This window comes from Rhea americana, unplaced genomic scaffold (genome assembly GCF_003343005.1).
Source record: "Rhea americana isolate MKP2758 unplaced genomic scaffold, rheAme1 scaffold_70, whole genome shotgun sequence".
Classification (NCBI taxonomy): Eukaryota; Metazoa; Chordata; class Aves; order Rheiformes; family Rheidae; genus Rhea; species Rhea americana.
The window spans coordinates 3,834,104-3,852,713 of record NW_028186868.1 but is presented as its reverse complement, the minus strand read 5'-3'; the positions used below and the strand labels follow the sequence as shown (position 1 = coordinate 3,852,713).

Sequence of the window (18,610 nt, the reverse complement as noted above, 5' to 3'; positions counted from 1 at the left end):
GAAGGGTATGGTGAGGTCAGAGTGTGCTGGTAAATCTGTCCCTTACAAGGAATTATGATGAAAGCAATAAATTAATGCTGATACTAAATTTCTCCACATCCATTAGTAATACCATGTGGAAACAGAAATTTGGGCTATGGGCATTTTAGGGCAGAAAAGAATAGCATCTTCTAAAAACAAAGCACCCCYAACCCCCCATTTTCATGCCATTTTCAGGAAAAGCACCACGGTGCTTTTGTGTAGTGGGTAATGCAGGGTGTTGCTGAAAGGTACACTGAAATTGCACAAGTGACTTATGATTGTATTCTTACAGATGAAAACAGCTTATTTTGGGAAGTTTCTAACACTTACTTTTGAGATCATTTGGATTCCCTATGACTCATTTTCCACCCTTTAATTAGTGGTTATACCTTTCTATGAGATCAATGCAAAACACCAGTTTTGCCGTACAAAGCCAAAGTATTTAGTATTTGAATGACGCTTACCTTTCAAAATACCAAATCAAATTAATACCTGTATTGCAAGATACCTAATAAAGATTATTCTCCTCAGGTTTTATTGCTTCTTAAGAGGTTTCTTGTTTAAGAACGTACAGGAAGTCTGTGTTAAAGTAATAGTTAAAATTCTGCAGCGTCTGGCTCTCAGCCGTGTGCTCCACTAGACTATGCTTCCATGAAACATGTTTGTATTTTTTTGTGTCTAACAAGAAAAATAACACTTTATTTTAAATTTGAAAAAAATGTTTAAAAGCTTCACTTTGATGTAATGTATTCCCACCTATTAAAATGTTCTGCATTTTAACTAGACACTTTATTCCAGCAATCCATCAAAAACTGGAAGCGGATGGAACGGAAAAAGTAGAAGGATCCATGACGCAAAAACTGGAGAATGTCCTGAACAGTAAGTTTTGTCCATCTACCAGCAACTATTTATGGACTTTGGACTTTATAACAAGTTTTTAATAATATATTTCTTGGAATATGGTAGAAAGCAGAAAACTGCGTTCTCTCTTACATTTCCCTTTTGATGGTAGTGGTCTTAGGGTGCGATACTACATCTTTTTCAAAAAAGTGGCAACTTTTGACCTGAATTTCAGTGGAGGAAGGATTGAGTTTGTGACAACAAAGTGAATAAAAACAAAATAAAAGTCACCTACAGCATTTAATTTAAGTGAATTTTGGTGACATCTCAATTTTAAGTGTACAAGAAAAGAGRTGGAGGGGGTAGAGCTGTAGAACAATGAGCAAAACTAGATAGTAAGGCTGTAAAAAACTTTTAGTAAAGGAGAAAAATATRAATTCTGTTTCCAATAACAAAATCTATTAACAAGGTATTTTGCACTTAATGTGCTGTCATTCAGACTACTTGGATTTAGTATTCTTTTAGAAACTTTTGAAAAGCTCTCAATACCCTCTTTTCTGTGTTTCTGTATATTAGTTGTAGGATTTTGTTGAGAAAGATTACTTGGATTTACTGCAGTTTGGTATGTGTTTCATCAGATCAAAAAGTTACTTTTTTAATTCTGGGAGTTTTGCCAAGATAATTTTACTTTGTTTCATTGTGATTTTTTTCACAGAGGAAGGGATGTTTCCCTTAGTGCTGTATCAATAAGCAGGAATGACATCCAGATAGTTGACTCTGTGCTGGAAATTCTGAGTGTATTTTATGAAAAATAGAAAGTGACATGGAAATTCACTGTTTTTGTTCTCTTATATAAGCCACGGCTGTTCATATGTGGAGCAGAAGGAAAGCAGATTTGTTTGTTTGTTTTTTGTGAACAGCCTTAGTTTTGCTCATTATTAATATGTTAAGGTTCACAGCAAAGGTGCAGTTTTGAACGTTGTTCTTCCCCATCTTTTTGTTGCCTGGAATGTAAAACCTGACATATATATATTTGCCATCTGAATGGCTTGTGTGTCAAAACCTGCTTGATACAAATAGGTAGAGAGAAAGAAACAATTAACGACATTTGTAGATGCAGTCCCCACTGCTCTGTTTCAATACCATGCCATGCACCAAACACAGATCCTTCAGAGAGCACTTTCCCTTTGACAAAAATATTTAACAGATTTTAACATAAATAAGTGAAACCATTGCTGGTTTCACTTTATCTTTCACAGACTAATATGAGACAGACCTACCTGTAATATACAATCACTTTTTCRTTTGATAAATGAAATGGCTGAAATCTGTATGCGGATGATTAGGATCATCTTTTGCAAGCAGGCCCTTTAGGGGAATTTGTGCCAGCCACTTCAGAGTAGTATTAGGTTTAGCTCGGCTGTTAAAAGAATTGGCTTCTTTTCCTCCTGATACTTTGCAAGTCATGACTGGTGGGAGGCAGCGGGGTAGGAATACAGGGATTTAAAAAGAGTAAACAATATTATGCAAAGTAGTTTAGGATGAAAGCCTTGTTTCTTTTCTGGCCATTCAAAAGTGTCCTTAGTTTCTCTTCTATAAAGAACTGACTTTCAAGTGCTTCTGTAATCCATGAGTTCAAGGGCCTGTTTTTAAATATGTCCTCAAATCATTAATCAAATTTTGGATTTTATTTACTGTAGGTGCATATCTTGAGAAATATATTTTATGAGCCTGATTAGAGTGCCCTAAGACTAAGAATGTTTTCTACAGCATCTGAATACATTAGAACAGTTTACCAAATTGTTGGATTGAAACGGCATAGGATAGTAGCTGCAGAATCTGGTGTTATAGGTATAATTAGAAGTGTTTGAAGTTGCAGTTAAATATCATATACATCTAGTCAATATCTTATTTATGTATTTATAAAAATATATGGTGTGATATAATTAATTTCACAAAGAATTATATCTTAAAAGAGATTAATTTTCTCCATTATGTGGTGTTTTTGTCGGGCTTTATGATAAACTGTTAGAGCTTTATTTTAAATTAAAAAGAAAATTTGTATACAGTAGGCAGAGCATCTATTGTGAAAACACAGTTAATCAACATAGGTCTTGCATCTTTATCCATGGACTTTTATTTATGTTTAGTTTATTCATCAGTGATGAAGAGATAAAGGTTGTTAATATAAAAAGGATTTAGGAGGGAAGAAGGGAGGATATTTTACTCTTTTTTTTTAATCTAAAATGAAAAAATCTTTCTGCAGGGTAATGAATTTGATTAAGACATTTAGAGATTAAAACAAATTATTTAAGTATAGCAGTCCATAGAAAAAAATCTAAAATCATTTACTTGAGGATTTCTATAGCAAATTATGTCTTAAAGAAATGAAGATGTGTTTTGTTTTAAACTAAAGATGGATATCACTGCAAATTCTACCGGTCTCAATTACCTTTTAAAAAGTTTTGTTTTGTAACGAGTAAAGAAAAATGCTTTATGAATGTAATGGTAATTGCCAAAAATAGTATATTGCTTGCTGYTTGGCTGTTAAAAGAGTGGATAAAAAGCATATGAATTCAAACAAAACAAATTTTGTTTACTAGAAGGATTTATGAAACAAGCCTCTATTATAACCTCAAGAAAAGAAAAACCAACTTTATCTGTGGTCTGCCTTTAAATGTCCAGCTAGCTGTTTCATTGTATATTTCTCCTTAATGGATTAAAGTATTTTACACTAAATAGTATGCAGCAGAAATAGCAATCCTCACAAAACATTTTTTTACATCACGGCTTCAAAATTTCAACGAAGTTTAAACATTATTTAGATATAACAATTATTTCACAAAGACTACTTTTAACATGAGCAGGCCACCCACAGTGTTGACTAGAGAAAATGGCATGCACGCCACCCAGTGAGACTGATGTAATTTTTTTCATCTTTGCTTAAAGTATAGTCACTAGACCAGATAATGTAGAAACTTTTACAGGCAGCGATCAAAAAGGCTGAAACGGTTCTGCTTTTTTGCTTCTCTGGCTAATTAAAAATAAGTCACAAGTTGAAAAATGCAAATATTTGCATATGATGTAAATCTTCTCTCCTATAAATGAAATTATATTATTCAGTGAAAGAAAATTAAGGGGGATCTGTAGTACAAGGTAGTCTACTTTGTAGTCTGAATAAAAAAGATTTTAAGACTATATTTATTGAAGAATATTCATACATAATGTAGCAACGTTTTTGTATGAAATTGTTGACCGAGAGCTTGATTCTGTGTGCAATGAAGCTGATAAGAGATATAAAGTAATGTGAACATAATTCTTATGTTTATTCTGTTACAATGACCAGCTAATTATAGTCTCAAAAACGTTATTGTCTATGATTTAGTCGTTGGTACTTTGAATAACGACTTATTTAAATATCAAATAGTATTAATTATTCTTTAGATTTAATTTAAAACCCCCCAAAATTCTATTCACAAAACCCACAGTGATAACTCTTCAAGGTATGACATTAATTAACATAATGAAATTATACTATTCTAAGAGGAAAACTTTGTATGACTTTTCTGTATCCTGAGATGCATAATTTAGCTGTAAAATGTAGATCAGGAGCCAAAGCAAACTATAAAATATCTGAAACGAAGTTAAGCTTTTGGAATAAGGGATTGTGAAAGCATTTTAATGTGGTAAGATCCCCGTGCAATTAAAAACAAAGTGGTTCACTTTGAAATAGTATTTCATAAATTGCAAAATGTTAACACACAGAAAAATAAAATGTTAGCAATAATTTTTCAGTTGCTCTAAAAAACTTGAATGAATGTGCCAGTCATTAAAATGAGGAAAACTTGTGTCCAATTTGTACTGATTACCTGCTTTACTTTTCTTATTTTGATCCTTCTTAAAATAGGAGCCAGTAACACAGCAGATACCTTATTCCAAGAAGTGCTGGGTCGCAAGGACAAAGCTGACTCAACAAGAAATGCACTTAATGTCCTTCAGCGTTTTAAATTTCTTTTCAACCTTCCCTTAAATATTGAAAGGAATATCCAAAAGGTATAATTCTAATTCTTTTAAAATATTTTTCTCCTTCTTGAAATTAGTCTACATTATCTTTTTCATGACAAATACAAATTTTATTTGTTTATTTTTAAGGGTGATTATGACGTGGTTATTAACGACTATGAAAAAGCCAAATCGCTGTTTGGAAAGACAGAGGTTCAGGTATTCAAAAAATGTAAGATATGAGATTATTTACTTACAGTATTTTAACTGCAAGGCTAAAAACACATAATGGTCTAAGGGATTTTATATGGATTTCAGCTTCTGTTTATATGTTCTTTTAGATTTTGAACAATTACTCTTAGCAGTATTTCTGGCAGGTTTCCAAATGAGATACGTACCAGAAAATAATAAGTATAATAGGAGATTGCAGCCAATTTAACTTATTTATTATTGAGGCTTTGTATTACCGGACATGTAACAGGTTTCAGTAACTAAAGGATACAGCTTGGAGTGTACCTCACTGGCATATTTTGGAAAGACTTCAAAGTCAAATTTTGTGTTTTGTAATACTGTTGTATTCAAACTTTTCATATGTTACTTGCTACAAAATGAGTTATATCAATTTCTACATTGAGTCCAGAAGGATTCAGTGAGCTAGAAAAATAACTTTATTTTCAGTTCCCACTACTGCTGAAAGCACACACTGGATTTATTTCCTCTCCCTACTCCTAGATTATGCTGAAGTTGAAACCAGAATTGAAGCTTTAAGAGAACTTCTGTTGGATAAGCTGCTTGAAACTCCATCAACATTGCATGATCAGAAACGTTATATAAGGTAATCATTTGACTAATTTCTTCTTCAGACATGATACTGGATGTATATCTAAATCTGTTTCCTAACAGTGTAGTGAATATTCTTACTTTGATGTAAACACAAATGTTTTAAAGCTATAAATATGAAATTTTAAGATTTTATGAGTATATGAATAATGACAATAGATACTACATGATGATTTATTGAATAATAAAGAACACTTCGAGAATGAGAAAACTTGATGAAAGATAACTGGGATTTAATTTAATTTTTTTAGTCTTAAACTCAGGTTTAGATTCTGATGCTTTCTCTGAACCATCATATTGCATGTCTAGTCTGAAACAACTGAAACAACAAGTTATGGATCTCAATCTTTATTAATGTGTGTTATATTTCATATTGACTTCATATTGTCATTGTGAGTCCAGTAGTATCAGAAATGTTTTAATCCAGATTTTCATTCAGATTCAGTTTTGGGTCTTTTACTACTCATTATAAATAATATAGTTCATTTGTATTTCTGGAGCATAAACAGTTTTTCCCAGTTTTCATGAAAATTCTCAGTTTTTCTGTCRTCCTTAAAGCTGATGTTGAAGTTTGTTTCAGGCTTACTAACGTGAGTAGGTTGGATCTCCTTATGCCAGTAGATCTTAGTCTGCCTTATGATCCCTGGCACCAGACTTGAAAATGCTTTACTTTCAAAGCCTTTGAGTCTTAGACATTAGTAGGAATCCTGTTGTGGTTCAGGATTCCCAGTGTTTTTTTAAATTATCTTAAAAAATTTAGACCAAATGGAATACTATGTAAGGCATTCTTAAAATTCTCTGACACCTGTTTCGAGTCTTTGGTGTTTTGTGTGCTAGCCAGGCCCATCCACACAGGACAAACTGCAGTATTTGAGGTCCCATTACTTACGACACTAGACAGTAACCAGCACACGTGCACATAGAATGTCTTATTCTTTTGGATGTCATATAAGTATCACATAATTGATAGAACTGTGTTTTGAGATGAGTGGTTGAGCATTCTGAGCCTGTGAAGAATGTGTTACTGGGTTTTTTTTGTTGTTTTTTTAATCAATCTTGAAAACCTTAAAGAAAAGCTGCTTTATTTGAGCCAAGACTTACGAGTTCTTGCAAGAACTCTTTGAAAGAATTGGAGCTGTACCTGATGCAACTCCTTAGTGTACCCTACGTCTAGAACGCTAACAAAAGAGRGTTAGGTGTGCACAAATCTTGAATAATTTGATGCTAATGAATTAACAAAAGCTCTGCATAAAAAGTGTATGCTACTGTAGCCATTCTAATGGGGTTATATTTGTGTATGTTTCCTGGAGGCAAGGTGTGAAGAAAGCTTTCTTCAGAGCACTTTAGTTAAATTAACAGAATCCTCCTCATAAAATAACTTCCATAAAAACTGCTATAAGTTGTGGGATTTTTTTTCTTCCTCGATGTTTGTTTTGTATGTCTGCAGGGTCTAAGACTGATCAGTATCTGAAATACCATGTTTTTTCCTCTCAAAAATTCAGTACATATCTTTATGATTAGGCTTCAATCCATATTCTCCGCTTATTTTATTACTCTGTTTACACTGCTAATTATATTATGCTGTTCAGAAACAGTTTACCATATCACTTAACAGCTAAGGAGATGCATTTTTTCCAAGGCCAGCAGTATTTTTTTTTAATTTTATGTCCAAACAAAGACTCTGTATCCTCCTGAACATGGATGAAGGACTCAAGCTCATAATTTATAAATATCACWCTTTCAAAATGGTTGGTTGTGTAATCTTCTCATCCATCCAACTGATCGTACTTTGACAAACAGTTTATTTTGCATGTTCAAGTACTGTAGACAGTTCTCTCTGAAAGTCAGAATTTTGTAATACAGTCCTAATTAATGTTAGTTAGTATTAGAGTAATGCGGCTTTTTTGAAGGGGTTATACACTCACTGCAGTGCTTAAGATTATAAATCAGTGTACTTCATCTTGATCATCTTGAATTTTTGAATATCTTATGTCTAATTACTGTGGAATATAATGGAAGACATGAAATAGTAGAGCAGCTACTGCATTTTAAGTATTATTTTGAAAGTACTGTTGTCAGAGTCTTGAATACCATACATTGGACTATATTACTTCTATGTTCTCTTAGCAATCACAACAACTGTCTTCTGAACACATTTCTCTCCCCAGAAACAGAAGGTGTTTTGCTTCCACTTGTTAGAAATTCTGTTTAAAAAGAAAAGGCCCCATCTCCTGTCTTATCCTGTATATATTCACACTATGCACATACATCCTAATGCAAAAAACAAACAGGAATTCATTTACATTTATTTGTGCATGTGTGTACTAAAATGAATGATCATCCAAAAATTAATTCCTTTTATACTTACCTGTTACATGATGATACAGTCAGAACCTATAAAGTGGGAAGAAAAATACTATATTTTACGTGTTGTTATCACTGATTCCAAGTGAAATGTAAAGTGCTGAACTGTGAGCCTAGCAGACAAAGAACTTGGTTTCTCAAGTACTTAACCAGAGACTTAACTGAAAATAGATATAAACATGATATCAAGTATATAAATATTTTTGTTTGTTTGTTTCTGCAAGGTATTTTTAGATGGAACTTTGCTTCACTAAATTAGGAAGGGTKAATGCAAAGCTTGCATTTGCATTGGGTATGAATATGTCTTAGCAAGCATTTCTGAATTTTTAAAATGATGTAAAAAGGAGGTATTTCTCGATACGTCTTTGGTCTGTTTAATGAGGCTTTCAATATGTCAAGTCAAAGCTGTGATTTTTGGACTGCATTTTACAGATATCTTTCTGATCTTCATGCGCCTGGGGACCCTGCTTGGCAGTGCATTGGTGCTCAACATCAATGGATTCTGCAGCTCATGCACAACTGTAAGGAGAGCTATGTTAAAGAACAAAAAGGCAAGGATATGTTTTTGTTATATATATTTGACATTGAGGAATTTGGCATTGCCTTTTATTTGACAAGTTTTAGTGTACAAATGATATTTGGATTTTTTTCCCCTCTCAATTTTGATGGCTTTTTGCAAAGTTAAATACTGACTTATATTTTTTTTTTGTCCACTATATTATAAAAACAAAACAGTGGTTAGAGTTTTCTTTTTGTTTAATTTATAACTTTTAAGCTCTTTACATGGGAAAAGCATTACATTTCAGTCAYTCATCCAAAGTTTACTGTCCTCTAGAAACATTTCTATAGGGTCATTTTAAATTCATATTGTTATCTGAATCCACCAGTTAGATTTCTGTGCCAGCAGTACAAGAATGTGCAGGATACTGGGGCATTCTGGAGTAATGTGTGTTTGTCTCTTGTTATGCAGTGGATGATAGTACGGTCTTTCCTTGTTCTTTGTTCATGTGCAGTTTCAAAACTCAGATTACGCTGTTCAGGCACAAACCTGTGAGGTTGTCTAAATATCCCATTTGCCCATATTCTATTTAGAGCCATATGCATGCATAGATGGTTCCATAAATGTCTTTGCCAGGGTTGCTTCTGGAAGAAATACCCTCATAGTACTGCTTTCAGGTGTTGGAGCAAATTAGCAACCAATTAACAAGGTCCATCGCATTGATATATTTTCAAGAGGGAATGAGTGGGAGGGCTACCGGCCTGGCATTTCTARTAGTAAAATCTGAAAACTCAATTTTTAAATTAGATGAGTAGTGCCTTGTTTCTCAAGGAGTCTTACTGAATTTGCTGRTATTTCTAAATAGGCATATTGGAATCTGGCCTCTTGGCTTGTAGATAACTTCCATGTTTAGTGTTACTGCGTGTGTATCCCAAACCAAATAAGATGATCTCTTTCAAGAAACCACAAGAATTTTACTGGAGCTGCTGTGGAAATGTGCTAAAAAATTGCTGCAGGATGTTTAGACTTCGTTCTTTAGCAAAGGTTATGACATCAGGTATAGGGTTTGCTGGATGCTTAAAATATGATAGTGATGTCAACTGCGCATTTCTAAGTTGTAGCCTAAAGAGTGTACAGAATGCATTCATTTTACAAAATGGTGTTGAGTGCTATTGGACCAGCTGGAACACCAGACTGGATTCTTAGAATCTTGGTCAAAATTTAGAACAGTTCTAAAACCCTCCCGTATCCCTCCTTCAAAAAAACTTAAGTCTCTCTTGCCTCTAACACCAAATAACTGTCATAGAGCAAAACTCACATTTAAAAATGTCCACATTAACAATTCTAAGCTTTCTTTTTCCTCCTTCCACTTGCAAAATGATATATAGACATCTCAGCTTATTAGCAAGAAAAATAAAAGCATGAACATACTAAGTACTCATTTTTTTTTTGTTGTTTTAATAGTCCGTATACTTTTGATAAACATGTTCCAGTAAATTAATGGAAGATATGTGCCTAAATTCTTTAGCTTGTCTTGAAACTCTCAACCTCTCAACCTGAATGAGCTCATCTCATTCATTTAAATAACCTCCTTTCATGCTTCTCTTTTTTAATGCATGTGTGTGTATGTGTGTGTGTGTGTGGTGCTTACCAATGCAGTTTTTCTACAAAGTGCAAAGTACTCAAAAATTGATCCTAACTGATGGAATTTATTGCATAGTATCTAGAGGAGCAAAGGAAGATTGCTAAACTCAGTTTCTCCTTTCTGAAGAACCTCAATCTTGGCATACAGCATATGGGAGAAGTAAAAAAGAAAACTTGGCAGAAGTGATATTAACTGCCAAGCAGAACAACATTGATTGTGATTAGAGTCACAGAATGTATTTTAATCTATTTTAGTAGATGTATACTTTTCAAATAGAAAATATGTGTTTTTTCACTCACAGATACTGAATTGGTTACGCATGACTTACAGAAATCTAACCAACCTAAAGAAGTCAGAAATGTGGTTTGTCTATTTATAAGTTCAGAGGCTATTTTTAAGTAAAGATAATAACAAATTTCCAAACACAACTCCTCCATTTAAAATTTGTTTCTAAAAGAGATTCTTTTATGTATCAAGCATTTGGCAGCACAGGTGTGTCATAAGGTTGATACTTCCTTGAAAAGTGCATTAGATCTTTTTCTGGGTTTCCCTTTTGAAAAGGAATAATAYGCATCTATAACATACATCTAGCAGATGGTAGTCTTCGTATTGAAAGTGCTGGAATATGCAGCTGAAGATTATTGTTCTACTTTGAACATTCCAATAATTTCTGGCTAGTCTTAACTGTTCTGCTGACTGTGAGTCTGTAGGTTCCAACTGACTGAATGAAAACTCTTCAGAATAGTAAATTTAAACCTCTATAACAGAATCTTCAGAGAGTGTGTGTCTGCTTTTGCGTATGTGCACAAGCTTTATCTCTCAACTTTCAACTGAGTTTGTGCCAGAAGCATTTTTGCTTTCAATTTATAAACTTCAGAGCAGACTAGTGCTCCAGGTTGTTGCACCTGATGAATTTGAATACCTTAAAATCATATGAAATGTATTCAGAATTAGACCAGAACCTTTGCTTTTCTTACCTGCTTGGAAAAGTCTTTGGTTAGTCCTCTGTTGATATTCCTAGACAGGATTTTGTAGCCAACTGTCAATCAACAAACATTCTCAAAGAGTTTATTTGCAGGTTGTGATAAAGATGAGGTGGGAGGGCAGTTATTTGCTAAACAATGTATAAAGTAAAACTAAGTGAATTCACAGGAGAAGTTCCTCCAAATACCGTCACYGGCAACAGGCCAAGAGTGTAATCTCAGTGAGACAAAGTTGTTCAAGTTGTATCTGCACTACTAGAAGGCTGTCTCTTTAGCCATTACAACTTTGTTTTCATTTTCTTATATGTAAATGGAATCTTCTCTTGTCTTCTGTAAGAGTTCAGTGGTGTACCATCTCTTCTAGGTTACTAGCGATGGTAATCAGGACAAATCTTTAGTACTGACAAAAAGTAAATCTACTTTTCTACATCCTCTGCAGGCTCTTTTTCTTTACCCGATGATGCCCCCTTGTCCATTCAAAGCTTTGTTAAGCATAGTTGAAAAAGGGAGTAAGCTGCTATACATTCGGAAGTAATTGGAAGTTTTATACAAAAGTTGCAAATTATATAATAATAATAATATATATATACACACACACACAAACTTAGATACAAAAATTATATATTTATATATATATAAAATATAATATACAATTTTTATATCTAAGTGTCTATATGGTGTATATATATAGTACATATATACTATATACAATATATATATAAATTTTTATATATAATATACAGTTTTTATATCTAAGTATATTTTTGGTCTAAATGCGAAGCTTGTCCTAGAACTGTGAAGTGTCATAGCTCAGCACAGTCTCTTGATGCAGCTCAAAAGAACAACACGGGACAAGTATACAGCGCTGTAATGGTCTTGGAGTTCACTCGTGGAATTTGTTTCTGGGACTAACAGAAGCCCTATGTGTTTCAAATACTATTTTTTTTCTCGCTTTACTCAACTTGTGCCAGCATTTTTTCCAAAAATTRAAAGGTACGTCAGGCAATGCTGAACTGTGTCAAATAATGTGGCAGCCTGAAGTAAAGGCTGACAAGTGCAACACCAAATTGTTCCATCAGTAGTTTCCTCTGATTTTAATAGATATTGATCATAAAAGATATAGTTATCTGATTAGATGACTGTAATAGATTGATTTAGATTAATAAATTAATATAGATTGTGTTTATTATCAAATGGTGTGAGTAGGGTAGGGAGTTTTCTGAAGTCCTGTACAAYGTTTGCATTTTGCAGTTTATTTCACTGAAAGCAAGATTAGAAACAATGATCAAGGATAGAAATTAATACAAGCTGCTGTTATAGGCTTTCATGTTTGGCATCAGGACTACTGTGATAGAAGGCATGGAGGATGGGGAAGCAAATCATGGGAGGATACGTTTTAGCCAGTGTTTCACGGCTGCCTGTTATACCGCTAAAAACCAGCACCAGAGACTGTCTGGTCTGGCATATTTGAGGAATACTTTTGTTTGTGTATTAATATACTATTTCCCCTCAGCCTTAAGCAACCCTATTGGTTCGCTGATCGGTCTTGAATTATGTAGCATAACGCTTCATTAGCAAACTCAGATAAAGCTACTGTTATGCAAGCAGCACTGCTTGTAGTCCATCCATCTCTTAGTCTGTATTGCCATGACAGACCTTCTGATTCCTGAAGTAAAAAAATGCAGGCAGAGCATTTTAATATTATGAAAAATTGTTAGAATCCAAACCTATACATTGCAAGGAATGAGTGAATATCTGCATATGACTGTGAATTAAAATTTCTCCTGCTCCATGCCCTCGAAAGTATGGGCAGGCAGAACACAGAGAACAGCCAGCATAGTCAAAGATCTAATATAAACATTAGACAGTACAAGGGATGCCCAGATCACAAAAATCCTATGCTAGTGCCCTTACTATCCTCCCCTTCTCTAGTACTAGCATATTTGTCTATTAAAGGTGCAGCTATGGATATGGGACTCGGAACTGGCTGGAGCTCTAGCCCTACTGATGTAGTGATGCTTGGAAATATATGGATTTATTAACTTTTTAATATTTTTCTATTTTATATATTTTAGTCTTGCGAATGGGATAGGCATTCATACTCTTTCATTGTTTTTGAAACCTTAATTTTATTTCTCTGGGTTAGTTGCCTGAAACATTGATAGATTCATTTTATAAATCTGATTACGTACTGCTGTTGTTACCTCAGGTCACCCACTAGAAGAACTTAAGGCAGGTAGAGCCACTTTGCTGCTGTTATTTAGTATGTAGATATTTATTTATTAGGGAACTGGAGATGCGTGAGATGGAATAGGCAGGAAAAAGAACTTTTTTTGATGGCTATGAATATAAAGCTTAGCATTTGGAAAAGCACTATGCTTACTCAGAAAGGTATCTTCTAAATCTCTTGCTAGGAGATGGCTGRACAATAGATTGTGCTAGTATTTTATACGTTGGGTTGTCTGTACGCTGAGCTGCTTCTTCTGAATTTTGAACTTACAATTTGAAGCCTGGGAACTTTCARACCTGGTACCTGAATACTAAAGTGTTACCTTCTATTAAAAAATTATAAATTTGTAATTTTTAATTTTACTTGGCAATTTCCATAGTACGTGGGCATCTTTTTAATTTTTCACTATGGTTTAGGTTTCTCAGACTTGTTGGAGTACAGGAAACATGGGGGATATAATGACGTAAAATGGCATGAAAATAAATGTAAATAAATGAGGTTTAGTTTAAAATTTGCCTGGAGCACTGGGCAGGGAGCCAAAATGAATTAAGCAATGGGATTCTTGACATGAGTATGAGGGAAAGAAGCTACAAAGATTAAGACTATTTTCTGTGTGGCCAAAGGTTATTGCTTAGGCTTAATATTAGCTGTGTAGATTTTATAAGGCTGCGAGCTAGAATGGAGAGGGCCGCTAATCTGGTTATCTTTCAAGGGACTAAAAAATACTTGCGTTCATTAACACATCTTTTTGAGTTGTTATATAATATTAGGACAAATAAGCAGTCTATTAATATCCTTTAGAAACTAAAAGTGTAAATGAAGACACTAACAAAGTTGTTGTGTGGTCTTTCTGCTGCCCTTTGGGATATGAAATACGTAATATGCAGCCTATTAGTGTTCCTGACACTGAAACGACTCTTGAAACAGGAGTGTACTAGTTTGGTCAGAGTGATTTTTGTTGTAGCTCAAATTGCTGAAAAAATCCAGTTTTTCCAGCACTCAGACTATGATGCACAGCTCCCAGATACTGTAGAAAGTATGTATTTTTGTAATGCCAGAGTAACAGAAGCTAGGTGTAGTGTGAGGGAAGGAGATGGATGCTTAGACCACAGTGCTCTTTCTTCTGTACCACACTAAGATTCTGTTCACCTTGCGATGAATGATCCATCTTTGTTAGATCAGACAGGCCAGCAAGGCTTGTGTCAAAAGGGCCTTTTCAATTTGTTATCCTAGCAGCTGGTTCTCTTCCATTGCCTTTGCTTACTGTACAGCTGGAAGACGACTTCTTGCAGCTGGGAGCCATTTCACGTCTAAACCACATCCCCTGTCCACAGCAGAAATACTCTTTTGATAACAAATGTCAAGCAAACCCTTAATAGGTTATTAATTAAGCAAATTAAAATATGAATTGACACTGAATTTGTTTTTCACTTTTATCCCCTATACCTGTTACTTTGCTGTTGTTTATATTTTTTAGTAGAATCTGACATCTAGGATAATGCATAATTTGCATAATACTTCAAAAGGTACAAACCCATCCCACAGACAGTAAATACTAGTGATTAAGAAGAGAAGCATAGGTAGCTTAAAACTAAAATTGAAAAGCTGATACCACTGAACATAAATTAAAACTCTCTTCTATGGCCATAATTTTACCTTCATGTCTACTGTAATCTCCTAAATCCTTTTTCAAGTGATTGAGAAGAAGTGGGTTGTTTTTCAAAGGTGCTGAAAATGTTAATGTCCATTGAAACTAGTGCTAGTAAAATGAGGTCATTTTTATTTACAGGCTGAACTTTTGAAGTATTTGACTTCTGCTTTGGTATGTTTGCCCTGCAGGATTGACAGTAAGGTTTATCCTGGTTGAGAAACACTTAGAATACCAGTAGAAAATAATAATAGTCTCAATTGTCCTTTTCATGTTAAATGGAAAAATAGTTTCATTCTAGATACGTTTGGCATAAGGAAAACTAGCTTTTAAGATGAAAAGGCTGTTCATTTTTAATTGTATTCCAAAAATATATTTTCCATAAGTGCTGCACTTTTAATCTTCTGCACTCATCTTTTTGCTAAAAATATAACTCATATTCTTATTGATCATTTTAAAATGTCGGTTTCTAAATAAATGTCTATGTAAAGTTAGCAGGAAGGAGTACTCAAGAGAAAGAATAAAATGCAGCCATTCATCTGCTGAGCAGGTTAATTTTGAGGTAATTTATTCTACTCCCTTAATTTCTTGCCTAGACAAATTGAAATTCTCTATGCCGTGTCCTTGAAAGGAATCTTATCCCGGTTGTGTCAGTGCAGGCTCCAGGCACTGTGTGTTTGGTCAACAAGCAACAGTGGGTGGTCAGGCTGTAGCACAGGACAAGGGCCCGCTGTGCACAGGAAAAAATGTTCAAAGGTGTTTAAGGGTGGTAAGGAAGTCTGCCGCCCTTCAGAGAGTCCGGAGGCTATAGATCAGTGTTCCCTCACTATTGTAGCCTGTGAGAAAATTCACTGTAAGATACATAAAGGATGAAAGAATACAGTAACTGTATTCACCTGGTTGCACATCTGTAGATTCTTTTTTTTGAATCTTGCTCATATACATGCTGTGTATGTACATTTAGTCTGTGTAATGACTGGTGTTTGACTTACCATGGAAAATCATATTGAAAAGTTACTCAAACTGAAGTTTGTCACTTGTCATTATGATTTCTTTTTTGTCATTCCAAATATATTGGGCACTGTGTTTTCCCCTGGTCAGTCAGTATCTTTTGTAGCTGAATGTTATGTAAATTATGTGACAGGCTTGTGGAAGGGAGGTGAGACATGCATGACTCCCAGAAGAAACCTCATTCTCTTAGACTGCAAAGAAAAAGAAACAAGCAGGGTGCAGAGCTGTGAAGCGACGGATAGTGCAAAACAGTTTGTATGCTCTGTTTCAGAATAGTTTTGAAATATGAAAACAATGCTACTTTTAAAGATTTAAATTGTTGACTGTTTTGCAAATCACGGAAAAATTTGTTTTAGGCACATCTCATGTTAGCTTTATTTTCCACTGAGCTATGTAATATGCAGCATACCTAGACCATAGATAACATATACAAAAAAATGGGATCAAAGGAAAAATAAAATCTGCAATTCACAGCCAACAGAGGTGACTTTTTTGAGTGATGTGCTAGTAAATGAATGTACGAACTGAGTAAATGACCTCAAAACCCATTGCCGGGGATGCGGGGGCAGGAAGGGAGCAGAGCTTATTCTGGTGAGATCTTACTGAACTAGAACAGGAGACCTGAACAAAACTGTTGTGCTATTTATATGTCACATAGTATTGGAATGCTTTTATTTCATTCTACACACCTTTAAAATATCTGTGTACAAAGGAAGTTGAAACCCAGTAAAATCCTTTAAAATTTTTTTGAAAGCAATTTCAAAGTCCTTAAAAATGGTGCTTATTTGATCTTCTCATAGTTTTACGGTTGTAAAAGTAATAAGGATTTAATTATATTTCTGGTTTGTCATGATTGTTTGGTAGATGGCGAGAATGTAATTCTTTTATTTTTCCTGTTTTTTTGATTAAAGCCCTAGGGTCACTGAAAGATATGCTCCACGTAGATGTGGTATTTTGGGAAAAAACACTTCTGTAACATCAAAGATGCRCTGCATTTTTTAAAATTAGCATGTCAGAATGTATTGTTCATACTGTTTATACAATATCGTAAAACCTGTAAGCACATAAGAAGTTAACTTCTTGAAATTTGAGATTGTGRATGTCCTATATTCAGATTAAAAATGTAGAAATAGTAGGCAAATCAAATAATAAATAAACAGTAAATTACTGTTTGTGACCATTTATGTAGCTTTATAAATAGTAGTATGGGCTGTAGACAATAGTATTTATTCATTATATTATGCTGTGTTGCTAAATTTAACCTCTTGGCTCTAGAGAGGGAATGAGGGGATGGGAGAAAACTTGTTTGTAAGTTAACTCTCATTTCCACCCTTCCTTCAAGATTTATACTTCAGTGTGCAGTCTTCAAGCGCTATCTTCTGGTCAGTTGAGAGCAAGATCAGCTTTGCTAATGTAGTCCAGATGTTTATTAGTCCTGAGGGTATATGTGCTGTTGTAGTTCCCTGCTGCTGTGTTATACTTGCTTGTAATGCTAGACAACCAATTAAGAAATTAGTTCATGTTAAACTTTCTTTTCCTGGTATGGCTGCAAACTGATGATGTGGTTTTTCTGGTGGAACAAGAGAGTATTCTTTACATGTTTTCTGTTACTGGTGAATATATAAACCATTTGGGCACCGGGGGGTTAGTATATCATCAGCAATACAGAATTTTCAGGTTTTCAGCTACCTCAGGCAAATGGTTTTAATTGAACTAATTGACATTAAGATGTTTTTGTAAGTATGTCTGTTTTTCTTAATTCTGAGGTTTAATGGGTACTGTCATTTTTAGAGACCATCTGTTTACAAGAAATTCCTCATATTAACAAGGTGTTTGAAGGGTGAGGGCATAAATTCCATATGTAGACATCAAAGAGGGAAGTTTTGGTGTATCATGGGCTTTTTCTAAATGTAGTTTATGTGAAAACAGCGTGGTTATTTTTTTAATATATGTTTTAACCAACAAATATGTCTTTCATTTGTTTCAAATTCTGATGTCTGCCTTTTTTTCAACCAAATAAAATGCAGATATGTTGAATCTCAGAAGTAGTTTAATTCTTATGGAAGCCACAGAACTGTGTGAAGAACTTAAAATTTCACACGTTCTTCTGTACAATCTTCTTATACTGAATGGAATCTCTGTAACACATCTAATGCATGCTTTTTTGTGAGCCATTTTTTTAATCCTGAGAGGGAAAAAAATGTTTTGTTTTTACTTCATTCTACAAGATTTCTGGAATGCTTTTACAGATGCCAGTTGTTGCAAATTAGCAGCATTTAAAATGTGCCTTAGAAGCCATAAGTATTACTTTGTAAATGCAGAAGATGCATGACCTTGCACAGATCGCTGTTGAGTGGGCAGTTGCATAATACTTGGTCATAATTAACTAGTTGCATATTTGGAATATGTATGCCTACTATTAAAACTTTTGAAAGTTTTAGTTTTTCCTTCCTCATTAGTCTGTATTTGTTCAGTTCATTCAAAAGAAAAGATGTTTCCTCAAATTCCTATTCAAATTCATTGTAGA

The 18,610-nt window shown here is 34.1% G+C and overlaps 1 protein-coding gene across 2 annotated transcripts in view; it reads left to right on the top strand.

Moving 5' to 3' along the window:
• EXOC2 (exocyst complex component 2) overlaps positions 1–18,610 on the top strand; it is a 137,051-nt gene that overhangs the window by 48,301 nt on the left and 70,140 nt on the right. For both annotated transcript variants that reach the window (XM_085321625.1, XM_085321624.1), the window contains 5 exons: positions 820–900; positions 4,769–4,914; positions 5,014–5,095; positions 5,596–5,698; positions 8,500–8,618. In XM_085321625.1, coding sequence (XP_085177751.1) covers positions 820–900; positions 4,769–4,914; positions 5,014–5,095; positions 5,596–5,698; positions 8,500–8,618 — 531 coding nt within the window. The remainder of the gene's footprint in view (positions 1–819; positions 901–4,768; positions 4,915–5,013; positions 5,096–5,595; positions 5,699–8,499; positions 8,619–18,610) is intronic.